The 14168-nt window shown below is 51.7% G+C and overlaps 4 protein-coding genes across 5 annotated transcripts; 3 read left to right on the top strand and 1 right to left on the bottom strand.

Moving 5' to 3' along the window:
- Positions 1–860: 860 nt before the first annotated feature.
- Positions 861–2545, top strand: TrAtP1_004636 (uncharacterized protein). Of its 2 annotated transcripts, XM_014084104.2 has the most exons (4): positions 861–1093; positions 1155–1178; positions 1274–1344; positions 1418–2545. In XM_014084104.2, exons 1-4 carry the CDS (start codon positions 1010–1012, stop codon positions 2193–2195), a joined length of 957 nt encoding a protein of 318 aa, XP_013939579.2. In that variant the 5' UTR covers positions 861–1009; the 3' UTR covers positions 2196–2545. The 2 variants fall into 2 exon arrangements, with proteins under 2 accessions (XP_013939579.2, XP_065968469.1); XM_066112385.1 differs by having other exon boundaries at positions 1155–1344.
- Positions 2546–3208: 663 nt separating this feature from the next.
- TrAtP1_004635 (uncharacterized protein) lies at positions 3209–7628 on the top strand. Its single transcript, XM_066112384.1, has 5 exons — positions 3209–3738; positions 3850–6019; positions 6162–6415; positions 6491–6868; positions 6964–7628. The coding sequence occupies exons 2-5, from the start codon at positions 4886–4888 to the stop codon at positions 6989–6991; spliced, it is 1794 nt and encodes a 597-aa protein (XP_065968468.1). The 5' UTR covers positions 3209–3738; positions 3850–4885; the 3' UTR covers positions 6992–7628.
- A 794-nt stretch (positions 7629–8422) lies between these two features.
- On the top strand, positions 8423–11471 carry TrAtP1_004634 (uncharacterized protein). The gene is made up of 7 exons (XM_066112383.1): positions 8423–9176; positions 9309–9380; positions 9534–9598; positions 9719–9900; positions 9955–10586; positions 10653–10842; positions 10920–11471. Exons 1-7 carry the CDS (start codon positions 9090–9092, stop codon positions 11159–11161), a joined length of 1470 nt encoding a protein of 489 aa, XP_065968467.1. The 5' UTR covers positions 8423–9089; the 3' UTR covers positions 11162–11471.
- On the bottom strand, positions 11472–14154 carry TrAtP1_004633 (uncharacterized protein). The gene is made up of 2 exons (XM_014084101.2): positions 13648–14154; positions 11472–13588 (listed from the first exon to the last, which is right to left on the bottom strand). The coding sequence occupies exons 1-2, from the start codon at positions 13956–13958 to the stop codon at positions 11797–11799; spliced, it is 2103 nt and encodes a 700-aa protein (XP_013939576.1). The 5' UTR covers positions 13959–14154; the 3' UTR covers positions 11472–11796.
- Positions 14155–14168: the final 14 nt, after the last annotated feature.

Genomic DNA, 14168 nt, shown 5'->3' with positions numbered 1-14168 from the left:
GGTTCGGACTTGGTGGCTCGCTATCGGAATTGCTTGAACTGCTCGGGGCGATGGGTTGTAAAGATTTTGGAGATGGAAGGCTTGGAGTTGCAAAATGATTGTGGCTGAGTGTGGCGTCGGTATTGATCCATGGTTACTAAGTTGGTGGGAGGTGTGGCGTCAAAGTACAGTTCTTATTGGGAATGATACAAGACTTGCAGATATTTTACATTTCTAGCAGTCAATCCAGTAACTCAGTTTGATTTCTATTAATAGAAGGAATCATATGTTCAAGACACCTGCGGCTTGACTATGATGATGATCCTATGAGGAGCAACTGACGTTTGGCATGTGACTGCCTGCCCAGAAGGACATGGCCCTCTATCGAATCGAAAAGACACAGAGTATACTGCATGCCTATTGATAACTAATATGAGTAGAAAATATGGACTTGAATACCAATTCTTTTTATTGAACGGGTGGTTATGCATGTCGCATACCAGCAGTAAGAGCTCGTATTTCAACAATGCTAGCAATGTAAGTCGAGACAGCACAGTGTGTATTGCCAGCCCCCAGCAGACAGAGATCTGCTTCCACGAGGTATTGAAATGTACTAATGGACACAACGGGCCAACCAAAACCCCAAAGAAATGCTTTCACTTATACAGGGCATATAATACAACATCTCATCCCGTAAATCTGTAAGAGAGTCGCTTTAAGCATTTTGCTCCTAATTATAGATGCACGGCCATGTACCTCGCAGCTCCCGCAGTCAGCCTTAGTGAGAGCGGGTACCTTCACCGTCTAGCTGTTTCAGGAATAGCACTGTGTCGCGGGCTTAACACGAATGTGGCCTTTACAGCACATGGAGCCTCCCATGTGAACTGGACCAACCTTTGCTGCTTGCCACTGCCAGAACGCAACCAGCCGCAGAAGACGAGAGGCGGCGCTGGACCTTGTGCCAATCTGCAATTGGCCAACTCGCTGATACACCGACCATTGGAACATCACCCGCCACAATCGCTCCAAGATGCGGCTCTCCTCGCTATCGGCCGTGCTCGCCTCGGCGTTTGCGTGGACTGCGGCGGCCCAGGATGACTACAGAAGCATAACGGTTCGTGGCTTTTGAGCATGGTATGCGCAAATGTTGTTGTGGGCTAACAAACATGGCGCAGCTCAAAACACACTCCATCGAACAAGTCAGTCGCAAAACAGACGAGCAGAAAGGAGGAGAAGTAGTCGCAAATTAGCAGATGATAGAGAGGCTGACTGTGTTTTTCCCCCCTCTCTTTAGCCTTACTTGGACTCTGACATGCAGAGCCGATGGTTTGACTTTGGCGGAGATACCATCATTCGAACAGACTCGTACGTCAATCTCCGATACACACGCACATGCATATGCAGATATTCTCCGGTCCAGAAGCTCAACGTGCTACAGATATATTCGCCTTACCTCCGATCGACCTTCACAAAACGGCTGGCTCTTTTCACGAGTGCCCCTTACAGCTACCAACTGGGAAGTCGAGGTTGAATTCAAGATCCACGGCAAGAATCAGCTCTACGGCGATGGCTTCGCCATGTGGATCACGAAGCAGCGAGGCCAGATCGGTCCCGTCTTTGGGCATGCGGATAAATTCGAAGGCCTGGGCATCTTTATCGACACATACAAGAACAACCGACCCGGCGTTGTCTTCCCCTACGTCATGGCCATGTTTGGGGACGGACAGGCGAGCTACGACAAGAACAACGATGGCAAGGAGACGGAGCTGGCAGGTTGCTCGGCCCGGGGCCTTCGTCACTCGACCATTCCCACCAAGATGCGATTGACCTACTTCCAGGATAAGACGCTCAAGCTCGAGCTCCAGTACAAGACCGTCGGCGACTGGACGGTGTGCTTTGAGGTGGACAACCCTCCTGCGATCCCCAACATTGCCTATCTCGGATTCAGTGCCGAGACTGGCGAGCTGAGCGACCACCACGACATCATCTCCGTCTCGTCCAAGAACCTCTACACCAGCCCGGCCAATGGTCCTGGTTCAAAGGGATCCCCGAAGAACTCGTACAGGGGCAGCAAGAGCAACAGCAGCAACAGCGACCAGAGCGGCGGAAGCTGGACATGGTTCTTCACCAAGATCATCCTCTTCATCCTCGTTGCGGGCGGTGGCTATGTGGGATTCACCATTTACAGGTCAAGAACCAAGAGCCACAGATTCTAGGCGAACCGTGCATCGGAGGAAAGATACACACAAGTATGGGCTGGAGATCGTATTAGGTACAGGGGACAAGGTGTGCAGAGACACGCAAACTCGGCCATCTAAACTAGACTCAGGCAGGGGGGCCCTTACCAAGGAGAGGTCAGAATCATATAATTCGAGTTGAGTCAAGAGGCGGGCTGGAAAGGGACGTCGCCATTGTCCGTGCAAGAAAGCAGTCAATGGTTTTCTTTGTGCTGGGGAGTTGGGTCATTTGATACATTGCTTGACGGGGCACGCGGTGGCGGTGATTTCTTATGGAAAAATTGATGAAGATTATATCATTAGCGACGAAATGGCACTTTTATTGGCCCAAGTTTTTGCATCACTTGTTGATAAATTGCTTGCATTGTTAATTTTTGGTCGAATACTTGGCATTTTGCATGTTATATGAGAGAGCTCTGGAATAGAAGCTGCCCTAAAGTGGTCTAGTCCAAAACTACGGTCATTTTTAAAGCTACAGGGTAGGGGGCTAGAATTGAGCTAACATGAGTTCCAAACCTTTGATTTCAGCCACAATTGACAGTCGTTCAATCATCATTTGTTGCACTGATGCTCCTTGGGGGTTGCTGTTCAAGTACCCTTTATTGTTGCTCTTGTTATTACTTTGTATATCTCTTGCCTCGTTCTTGGACAGTTGAAGGAGTACTTCTGTGCGACATATCAATGCTATCCCGCAGTTCGTTCTCGGGGCTTACAAGCAACGTACCCTTGACGTATACGTGAAGGATTCAGAGTTCGACGGCGTCAACAGCAAGATCGGCAGGCCGTGGACAAAGTCCATCCATGCCGAGAATGAGGGGAAGCGAAAGTAAAAACGGGCTCGAGTCGAACTTGGATGCACTAAAGCCAGTTGGCTACACTATTGGGCAGGGCCTAAAAGCTCCTGCTGGCCTCGCCCCCAATTCTCGTCATATTGTTTGTCCAAGCTGTCTTTGGCTTTTTTTTCCTCACACACACACTCTCCTTCTGACCGTCCATGCTCCAACCTCATCAATTGAATCACCAACGTCTCGGACTACGTGTCTACGCAGAATGATCCCGGGATTATATCATTAGGGACCAGATTGGCCTTTTGTGTCGACATATTTTAGCTGAATCGATCCCCGCAACTTGTGGCGATTTATTAGCTTAGCTGCGAATCAATCGAGGCCGACTAGTACTAACGGCAGGTTCGGCCATATCGATTTCATCACCAAGAGCCGTCATATGCTATCGAAAGAAAGAGAAGAAAGCTCTAGAGCAATATTTCTACCCAGAAATACAGCCAATCCTGCAACACACGAGAGATTGTTTCTTCCACTGCACTCTTAATCGGCTGAGCTGCTATTAGCCTGTTACCTGGATCTTGCTGCTGGGCCATCATCATCTTGCAGCTCTAGCTGCCGGCAACTACCTAGCGTCACAACTCACATCTACGATCGCTTATTCAGCCACCAACAGGCTCCTTGAGGTCTGCCAAGGGATAGACCTCCCTACACACAGCAAGCAGAGGCTGAACGTATTTGTATGTATTTGTGCCCAGGATCTAATTCTTGACGACAGTTGCATTGGCACGCAGCTGCACCGTTTCAGCTACTGTACTACGGAGTGCTAACCGTGGGGTGCGGCGATTCAGGTGACATCACCTGTCCTCAATTGCTGCTCCGTCTAGTGCATGGCGAACTGAGTTGGATCGGATTGAGAGCACCATACGAAAAGAGACGGGCCTGCACCTTGTCCAAGCGGCCAATTGACCCGACCGGAGCCGTTGAGAGCTCTCAGTATCGAATAAGGAGCAGAGGACGAAGACTGCCGGAGGAATTGCTGTGGATAAGCAGCTCGCCTGGCCGTCAATCAAACGGGTTTAATTAGCAGCGCTGCAGCCGATCCAGGCAGCCGAGCGAAAGCCGCGAATCCCATTTGTTGCTGCCGGCCTCAGTTGCTGGGAAACGCTGCTGTGCTACATTTTGCGCTCGTGCGCAGGCGGTACGTGCGCGAATCAAGCCAGACCAGCTTGCGCATTTTCGGGGCTGGGGGGATTCCAAGCTTCCCAAGCATCAATCAGAACTGACCGAGCCCAGCAGTCCTCAAGCCACCACACCGCACCGCCAATTGTCCGCGTTGGAACGATACGAGCCCGTCCTTTTTGGCCCGTCTCCTAAACAATACGCCATCAGCGCGCGACCGCTACCTGCTCCCTCCCACCTTACTCCAGCGCTGGCCTGCCGCCTCCCGCCTTTGCCTCGGCGCCCTCACCCCCCTAAACGCCTAAAGCAGCACACGTCCGTTGGAGGCACTCAGTTGAGCCTCCCCCCGCCGCGCCGCCTGAACAGCTGCCCCGGAGCTTTCTCCAGGCTCTTCTCCAGGCGCCTCAATCACACACAGCCCGCCTCCCGCCATTGGCACGCACGAACAATCAATTGAATCGACCGCCCGCCGCACCCGCTGCAAAGCACCCCCTCATCACCCCCCCCAAACCCAAGCCCCAGCGTCTAACCAGCGCCCAGACGGCGGCGCCAGACAGACTTGCCCAGCTCAGTAGCATCCCCGGCCCAGATCGGCGCGAACAGCCAGGCTGCCCTCGATTCGAGCCCTTTTTGCTTTCCCCTCAATCCAATCCTTAATCCCCTGCTTCCGGCCTCTCTCCGCAAAACCACCACAACCTGAACCTTATGCCTTCGTTCGGGTCATTCCTCAAGAAGAAGCGGACAAAGGAGGGCCACCCCGACAAGGACGGCCACAGCCACAGCAGTGCCAGCAACCCCACCAGCCCCGTCGCACCCTCGGCGCCCGCCTCCAAGCTTTTCGACTCGTCGACGCTGCAGCAGCCGCGAGCGCCCGGCGGTAGCCATAGCAATCACACCGGCGCAGGTAGTGGCAGCACAGGCACAGGCTCAGGCACAACGACAGGCCTTGGTCTAGGTCTAGGTCTAGGTCTGGCTGCTCCTCCAGGCACCGCCGTCTCGCCTGGCTCCATCTCGCCGTCTGCATCCACTCCCATTCCCGCCTCCGCACCCGCGTCCTCGATCCCAGCCTCTGCGCCAGCCTCTGCGCAAGCTCCAGCTCCTGCCGCCTCTTCAGCCGAGCGAGACACGGCCAAGGCCGCTCCTCCCGTCTCCCCGACGTCGACGTCGACCTCGACCATGAATCCCGTCAACGTCCAGTCCTACGCGCCGCCGGGCCACGACTCGCAGAACCTCCCCAGCATCAGCAACCTCATCAATTCGCCCCAGAATGACGGCTCGACCAACGGCTACGCCCCCTCGCCCTCGCCGTACCAGACCTCAGCTCCCGTAATGGCCGACTCCAATGCCCAGCAGCAGCAACACCTGCCGTCGGAGATGCAGCTGGATCCACCGCAACAGCAGCAGCAGCAGGCTGTTCCGCAACAACAACAACCGCAGCAGCACCAGCCCCAACAACAGACCCAGCAACAACAGCACCCACCCCAGCAGCCTCATCATGGACACAGCGTATCATTGTCCCAGCCCCGCGTCACCAAGGGCAAGTACTCGCTGGGCGACTTTGAGATCTTGAGAACGCTCGGCACCGGTAGCTTCGGTCGCGTTCACCTGGTCCAGTCCAAGCATAACCAGCGCTTCTACGCCGTCAAAGTGCTCAAGAAGGCGCAGGTAGTCAAGATGAAGCAAGTCGAGCACACAAACGACGAACGCCGCATGTTGAGCGACGTCAAGCACCCATTCCTCATTACCCTGTGGGGTACCTTTCAAGACTGGAAGAACCTTTACATGGTTATGGATTTCGTCGAGGGCGGTGAGCTGTTTTCGCTGCTAAGAAAATCTGGGGTATGGCAACCATGACCCATCATCATATCCATCTTCCCCCCGCATACATCTACAAGTCCTCGTGACTCAATTCTTCTCTCTCTCTCTCTCTCCCTCAATTGCTATATAATTTAATGGACCCAATGCTAATAAAACCAACCAGAGATTCCCTAATCCGGTCGCCAAATTCTACGCTGCCGAAGCCACGCTAGCGCTGGAATATCTACACTCTAAGAACATTATATACCGCGACTTGAAACCTGAGAACCTACTGCTAGACCGGCATGGGCATCTTAAGATTACAGACTTTGGCTTCGCAAAGCGAGTGCCAGACAAGACGTGGACGCTGTGTGGTACACCAGATTACCTGGCTCCTGAGGTAGTCTCTAACAAAGGCTACAACAAGTCTGTAGACTGGTGAGTTGCCCCCTTTTTTTTCTCATCTGATGAATGGCTACCATTAGTGAATGCGACTGGCTGACACATGATTAGGTGGTCCCTTGGAATTCTGATATACGAAATGCTTTGCGGATACACGCCCTTCTGGGATAGCGGCTCTCCCATGCGCATCTACGAAAACATTCTCAGGGGCAAAGTCAAGTATCCGGCGTATATCAACCCGGATGCCCAGAATTTGCTCGAGCGATTGATTACGGCGGACTTGACCAAGAGATTGGGCAACCTGTTTGGAGGCTCACAAGATGTCAAGAACCACCCGTGGTTCGCAGAAGTTACATGGGATCGATTGGCGCGCAAAGACATTGACGCCCCCTACACGCCGCCAGTCAAGGCTGGAGCCGGCGATGCCAGTCAATTTGACAGATACCCCGAGGACCCCGAAAAGTATGGGGGTCCGGGCGGCAATGACGAGTGAGTAGAATCTTTTCTTTTGCCTTTTGCCTTTTGTATTCTCTGTTGTTTCCTCCGTGAAGCGTATCTGTAGGCTAACGAGTTGAACTCTATAGGTATGGTAACCTGTTTACTGAATTTTAAAGGGCGTGTATTCAAGGGGGAGACATACCTGGAAATATTGACGATTGACGACGATGCGCTGGATACGTGACTAAAAGGAGAGAAAAGAAGCGCCTGTCGGGTCTTCTTTTTTTGCGCGTGTGGTTGCAAAGGTGCGAATGGATTGGGTGTTTGTTTCGCTGCATCTTGGGATGGCGGCTCTGCATTGGGGACTATATTTCTTTTTCTTCTCTCTTTGGAAAAAAAAAGGGGATTCGATCGGTCTTGGAGGCTCATTTTTGACCTGGAGTCTGTTGGAAAACGTGTATTCGGAGGAGGGAGCTGTGTTTGAACCTACGACGCCAAGTCTTTCTTGTCTCGCCCAGTAGCCAACTATACGAAGCTCCTGTATATCCATCCATTTCCTTCCTTTCTCTTTCCTTTTCTGTCCTCTCTCATTTCAACTCTCCCTTTCACCTTCTTTGGGCTACGAGAGGGCGACAAGAGTGGGAGATGGAGGTCTGACAAATGTATACTTGGGGTTATGACCTGGGGTGGTTGTCTCAGAACCGAGGCCTTTGTTTTGTGGTTGAAGGAGCTGCTGAGTCTGGAGATGTGCTTTGTTGCGCTCATCATACCTACTAGTAATACTATACATATACCTATTGCATCTAATCTGTTATACTTGCTGTTTATCATTACAGATACTTGGCTACTTGCAATTGCTACTGGGTTACCTTGGTAGTGCCTACTCAGTGGCGTAAAGGAATTGGGCAATGGTCATTCTTGGTGGATTTTATATCCATGCAGAAGTGTCCCTGTACCTTGCCTCGAGGTACATGCTGCGAGTCTGACGCGTTGCAGGCCCACGGACCAGGTAGCCTGTATATAAGTCGGCATTTGCTGCAGAAATTTTCCATGGGTCCAGTCCTTTTGCTGGGATGGCCAACAACGAATCATTCAATCCAACAGTGGAAGTGGTCGTGTGCTCAGGTAAAAATACATGGCCGGCTCTTTTATGGCGTACGAGCGCAGAAAGGCGGTGGGAGGAAATACCCAGATTAAAACAGCAATTGAGCCACTCTAATTCTCTTTTTAGTGTAACATCCCCCCTCGGGTAGATGAGAAGATGCACCAGATGCCTACCAAAGGAGGATGAAGCTCAATTCGTTCTCCAGTTTCTGGCCCCCCCTGCGGAGCCGCTAAAGATAATAGAGGAGGCCTCAAAAGAGAGCGTTGATGAACATCTGAATCTGTTATAGCGGTCGGTGCTACGGGGATTTTTCTCTTCTTTCTCTGGGCTCTTCTTTTCCTTGCAGCCTTTTGTCTCCGATTGATTGCTTGGGCTTCTGGATTCTGTCTGTTTATTTATTTCTCTTGCTACAGGGGTGCATTATTCGGTCTGGGCCTGGGTCGGGTCTGAGTAGCTGACGTGGGGATTGTGATAGATCCCCCTGCCTGCGTGTCTCTGCCGCATCAAAGTGCTGTAGTAATAGGTGCTACTGGCTGCTGGCGAGGCTGGGGTGTGCTGAGCCTATCGCTGTCGTGCTTTTTCTTCAACTCTTTCCCTCTCACTCTTCTTTCTAATTCCCCCCCAAATCCCACTTATTAATGCATCTTACACTGGGTATTCCAAAGGGCCCATCTACATACAGCACACTTGTCTTGGAAATTCCCCTTTTCGCCCCGAGAGTGGGGAGACACCTTACTTGCATCTGCATTATTTGATACCTTTCCTTTCTGTTCTTTTTTTTTTTTTTTTCCATTTTCCCCTGGGTTATCGGGCTTGTCGTTTCTTGGCTTTTCGCTGGATACTTGGGCCAAGCACCGATTCCCATCGTTGGAGCGTCAATTGGCGTGGCCGGGTCCTATTATTAGCGGGCTGATCGAGAGCTTGTTTTTTTTATTTTTGCTAGCGGCCTCGGCAGCGGCGCCCCCCCATTGACTTGAGAGCGGGAGAGGCTGGGCGGCAGCATTGAAGACAGTTGAGCCGATTTTCGAATCCATCGCCAAATCGAGGGCGTCTTTGTGGAGAAGGACAGCGACTGCTTTTTGGGAGGGAAGAAGCAGCGCGCGCGTGTGTGTTTGGAGCTGGACGAGTGCCAAGGCAGGCCGCAGAATAAAACAAAAAACGACAAAGATGGATGATTACATGTTCAAGTTCTTCGTGGATGAGTGTCGCGTTGTGGAGGAGAAGACGAGCTATATTGAGATTTTCAATTACTCTGTGAGTTGCGTCTTGGATATCTGCAGCCTTCGTCTTGGATGGGATGCTGCGTCTCATCATGGGAGAGATGGAAGTCAAAAAGGAGAAGAAACAAGCGGTTATAGGACGATGAGGACTGATGCCGAGGCTTAGGACCCGTTTTACAACTCAGTCGAGGAGCATCCGCTGCCCATGTCCGAGTTTGAGAACTTTCTGAACCAAAGAGTGAGTGCGAAAAAAAAAAAAATTGGCCTGATGTTTTTCTCATCTGAAGAAATTACTGGGCCGCGTGGATGAAGATGAGACGGGGCCGAGATGGGATGACATGAAGGGTTCGATGAGAAATCCGGGGCTGACATGAACCGTGCTGGCTTTTAGGGTGCTTTTGAGCCGCCACAGAAGATGCGTGAAGGGACCAAGCTGCTAAGCGGCATACGACTCATGTAAGTCTCTATTGTCTGCTATTTTGTTTGTTTGATGCGTATGACGATGCTGGATCAAACCGCTTATTCCACCGCATGCCCAAACGAAGAACAATGCGCTGACCCTCGTCTCTAAAAAAGCGTCCAAAAAGATGCTCAGCACAAGGACACATTTATGCCCAAGGTCATCTCCCTACAGAAGGAAAAGTACATGTCCATGATTAGGACGCTGAAGCTGCCCTTTCGAGGCATCGAAACGTCGTCTGTGGTTGGGCCGTTCTTCTGGTGCGCCTACGACCAGGACGACGACGACCCGCATCTACGTATGTGGAATATACCCAGCCTCAAAATGTAATCTTTCTGACGCTAGAGTACAGAAATCGTTCACCGCAAATCAGATGTCCGTAAAAAAGGCAAAACCCGCGGCTGGGAGATGATGCTGTCCTACGGCTTCAAAACCGGCATCACCACAGGCTTCATGAAGGGCACGCCCAGCTCGGACATTATCCAGGCGCTCAAACACCTTCGCGAGTGCTACGGCCAGGTCGGCCACCCGATGCTCCTGCCGACCATTATTCTCTCGCACGACCTCTCGCCCGCCAACGACCAGAAGCAACGCGATGCTCGAGACTGGCTGCGTCGGCTGGAGAACGCGGTGAGCTTGCGCGACGAAGTCGAGCCGGAAGAGCAGTACTTTCAGGATGGAATCTTGTCCATTGACGGGCTGAACCGTGACTTGGTCGAGTGCCATAGTCACGTCATGTGGAAGCGGCCGCAGGCGTACTTTGCGCTGGTGCGGGAGATGGAGCTGTCGATGGAGCGGTTCAAGGTCCTTTGGTATGACTGGAAGAAGGATTTCTTGACGGATGAGGAGATTGCGCATAGGAAGACGATTGATCAGCTGCATAGGAGCATGATAGCCCGGATGGAGTTTTACAGAGTCAAGCTGAGGGGATTGGAGAATTATATCCACACGACGCTGGAGAGGTTGAAAGTGCAGCGAGAAGCGGTAAGGAGTGTTCCTTTTCCCCCCATTGTAAATGCGGGCTTTTGCTAATATAAACTTTTTAAATAGCTTTATAACATCATGTCTCAGCGAGAGGCACGGCTCAACCTCGAAATTGCCGGAGAACAGCGTCGGATCGCACATGCCAGCAAGCGGGACAGCACAGCCATGAAGACCATATCTCTGATGGGTGCACTCTTCTTGCCGGGCACGTACCTTGCTTCTGTCTTTAGCATGACCTTTTTCAATTTTCAATCTGGTTGGTCCCCCCCCCCTTTTCTCCCCCCCTCACGAATAAACAAGCATTCATACTTACACAATGTAACAAAAAAAAAGGAGCCGATCCCGTCATCTCCAACTGGCTCTGGGTCTACTTCATCATCACCGTGCCCCTGACGGTCCTCATCGTCGGCTCCTGGATCTGGTACGACCGCCGCAAGGAAGCCCGCTATGCAGACGACGACAAGGAGCTGGAGGGCGACATTGAGCAGATGGAAGTCAGCATCATGAAGTCGCTCCGCAGGAGGACGATGAGCAAAGCGAATACTTGGAACTCGACCATTAGCCCTGCGCCTTGACGAATGCCGGGGTAAACAACTTCTTTTATCGAAACGATGAATTTTTCTTTTTACGACTTGACGAGTTTATGAAATTGGTGGCGGGTTTACATACACTGTTATACAATTGTGTATATGTCTATTGGGGATGAGGCATACATACCTATGCTTCAGCATCCTTCTTCTTTCTTCTTCTATCGTCATTGGCGGTTGCGAAAGCATGTTTAGCAGGTTGTTACGACTTTTCGAGCCATGAACATTATCTTTACTTAATTTTGACTTTCTAAAACAGCATAATATACATTCAGCAGATAGAATGCGTCGCATATCGTATAAAGTTTAATATATATTATTTTATTTAATTCTACATGAACAATTAAAAAGGTATAGATGAATGATATTTTGGAGCCGACTGCCGGGACGCTGGGCGAGTAAAATGAAATAAAGTCAAGTCCAAAAATTGAGAAGATGAAAAAAATCTAAAACTTTAACAAGAGGTTTAAGAAGAATTTTTTCCGCCAAGACCTAGAGAAAATATTGAAGCTCCGTAACTCCATCATAATGCGGTATTTCAACCGGTATCCAAGATAGACCGTTAAAATTTGATAAGGAATAGCCAACAGGGAAGAAGAAATAAAAGTCATCATGAGGCGTGTTTAGAGGCGAATGTGGCTATCCCCTCCGCCCCCAAACCAGTTTCGAATGTTGCTTCCATTATCGTTGTCGTTGTTGCTGCTCCCACTGGCGGCAGGCTGGGCATCATCTCCTCCCATCCACTTTGGCTTCTTGATGCCCTGTCCGATATCTTGGAACCACTGCGGCGTCTCAAATGCATCAACGGTATTCTTCATACGGTGTCCAAGAATCGAAAAGATGTTGTCGTCTTCGGGTGGCTCATCCGTGAAGCGAGGACGTGTTGATTGGCCGGCTCGATGATTGTTGCCGACTGGAGAACGGGCCGGCGACCGTGATGGGGAAGCGACCGAATCTTGGATGGCGGGAACGGACAGAATCGGGGCTGCTCGGCCTGAGGCCCCGTTGGCTGCGGTACCGCTGCGTCGCGGAGTCGAGTTGCCTCCCAGCTCTCTGGCGATGAGATCACGTCCTTCGCGCCAAGGGCCAGTGCCATAGCCTGAAGGATTGTCATCTTCCTCGTCGATGATGTCCACTCCGGTAAATATGCGTTTGACCCTTCCGTACACGCCGAAAAGGGCAGCGAAAACAGGAATGACGAGGGCAATGGGGAAAAAGTTGTCGAACCATTGACCCAAGGGGGTTACATCAACGTATTTTCCGAGGAAGTTGTAAAAGATGGTTTTTTCATAGACCTCGCTTGACAAAAACGTGAGGAAATTGTATGATAGCGGTACACTGAGCTTCGCTACTTGCATCGCGTACCAGAATGCCGCCTCGTGACCGGTATTTCTTCTCACAAGAGCTCGTCCGCGCCACACCTTGACTTCGGTCATTGACGAAAGAGCGGCAATGCACATGTAGCAAATCCAGAATGCCGAAATGACTTGCCCTGCGAAGCCGACCTGGGCTTTGTCACCAACCCAGTGGTGGACAACGCTGACGCGGATAATGGACAGCTTAGGAAAGGGGTACTTGACGATTTCCGACCAAACAATGCAGGCCGATGCAAAAGCCAACACGGCGCCAAAGGCCATCCGCATGTAGGGAAAGACGTAGAAATAGCAAACGTATCGAGAGTATGGTGTTAGTATCTTGACCCTGTCCCAGAATCCAGCGTGGGGAGAGGCGCCGCCAAAGTCTAGTTTCTTGGAAGCCACCGAGTCCAAGATCATCTGAAGCTTGGCTGCTGACTGCACCAGTCGATTCCATTCTCCAACGTATCGAGATCGTGAGTGACGTGCTCGCACGTACTTTCGAGTCAGATCGGCCAGGTATTTTTCGGTGATGACATGTGGAACGGCTTGGGTATTTATTGTTGGATCCAGAAGTGTCGATCGGGGCTGTGATTCCGGGATGCTGGCCATCTCCTGAAGCTCCTCGATCCAATCTTGAAAGGCCGCAGCACTTCCCGTTTTTCGTCGACTGAGCTCCGCAATCTGTTGTTCAATTTCCTCGACTCCCGTTAAGGAGTCCTCCATCTTCTCATATACTCGAGGCGCCTTGATCTGCAAGCTCCGTAGTTTGCCGCTGATACTTCCGCTTCGAAGCAGCTGCCTTGGTATGGAGACGAGGCCGTGGCCCATCAGGTAAATGGCAAGCACCAGGCCCCAGCAGTAGGCCAGGGCCATAATGAGGGCCTTGAGTGCTGTAAAGGAGAACTCGTAGGAGGCGAATATGTATACCAGTCCGAGAACGCTAGCTCCCAAGACCATCGCATAAAACTGAGCGTTGGCACGGAGGGAGTACATAAACTTGTCCCAGGGTTCGCGATATCCAGTGTCGGAGTACTCGGCAAGTATGGGGAGGAGGAACCTGTGTGAGCACGGTTAGAGATGTAAACCAAGGAGTCGAGTCCGAATCTATTTCCTCACCATGTCAAGCAAAATGTCAACCAATATGTGATTCGCCATAGGACCAAGACCACCCGCTGGGGCAGCCAGATACCCCTCGAAGCGACATCGTCGGTTATGGCGCTTGAAGCAAGGTCTATGGGAACCAGCAGGACGAGCACCGACGGAAGCCACAGGGCGAAGAATATAGGAACGAGGTAGAAAGCCGGCGTGGTTCGGAGCGGGAGGTAGTAGCGCAGTATGAGCAGCACGCCGAGCGACACTAGGAGGAGGGCGACGATGGAGAAGATGGCAGAGCCAACTGGCGCCGGGGCACTCGCAATTTCAGGCATCGTGACGGCTCAGGGGCGAACGCCATGCGCTCGGATCGCAGACGCTGCAGGACGATGGCGCGGGGCGGCGCAGGATATTTCGGCTGTCTGAAGCGCTGCGGTTCAACTGCAAGGCACAAGAGACAAAGATGCAGCCACTGGTTGAGGTGCTTGGCGGGCAGAAAGTATGGAGTAGCAGTTCGGGGGACAATAAGCCTTGGCCCGCTGCAT

The sequence above is a fragment of the Trichoderma atroviride genome, chromosome 2, assembly GCF_020647795.1.
Source record: "Trichoderma atroviride chromosome 2, complete sequence".
Taxonomy (NCBI): domain Eukaryota; kingdom Fungi; phylum Ascomycota; class Sordariomycetes; order Hypocreales; family Hypocreaceae; genus Trichoderma; species Trichoderma atroviride.
This window is presented reverse-complemented; position numbering and strand designations above follow the sequence as displayed.

Coding starts and splice junctions, on each gene's coding strand:
- TrAtP1_004636 (XM_014084104.2), top strand. CDS start 1,010: ATGCGGCTCTCCTCGCTATCGGCCGTGCTCGCCTCGGCGTTTGCGTGG. Junction 1,094..1,154: donor ATGACTACAGAAGCATAACG/GTTCGTGGCTTT, acceptor AACATGGCGCAG/CTCAAAACACACTCCATCGA. Junction 1,345..1,417: donor ACCATCATTCGAACAGACTC/GTACGTCAATCT, acceptor AACGTGCTACAG/ATATATTCGCCTTACCTCCG.
- TrAtP1_004634 (XM_066112383.1), top strand. CDS start 9,090: ATGGATGATTACATGTTCAAGTTCTTCGTGGATGAGTGTCGCGTTGTG. Junction 9,177..9,308: donor TTGAGATTTTCAATTACTCT/GTGAGTTGCGTC, acceptor GCCGAGGCTTAG/GACCCGTTTTACAACTCAGT. Junction 9,381..9,533: donor AGAACTTTCTGAACCAAAGA/GTGAGTGCGAAA, acceptor GCTGGCTTTTAG/GGTGCTTTTGAGCCGCCACA.
- TrAtP1_004633 (XM_014084101.2), bottom strand. CDS start 13,958: ATGCCTGAAATTGCGAGTGCCCCGGCGCCAGTTGGCTCTGCCATCTTC. Junction 13,589..13,647: donor TTGACATTTTGCTTGACATG/GTGAGGAAATAG, acceptor GTGCTCACACAG/GTTCCTCCTCCCCATACTTG.
- TrAtP1_004635 (XM_066112384.1), top strand. CDS start 4,886: ATGCCTTCGTTCGGGTCATTCCTCAAGAAGAAGCGGACAAAGGAGGGC. Junction 6,416..6,490: donor TACAACAAGTCTGTAGACTG/GTGAGTTGCCCC, acceptor ACACATGATTAG/GTGGTCCCTTGGAATTCTGA. Junction 6,869..6,963: donor GGTCCGGGCGGCAATGACGA/GTGAGTAGAATC, acceptor TGAACTCTATAG/GTATGGTAACCTGTTTACTG.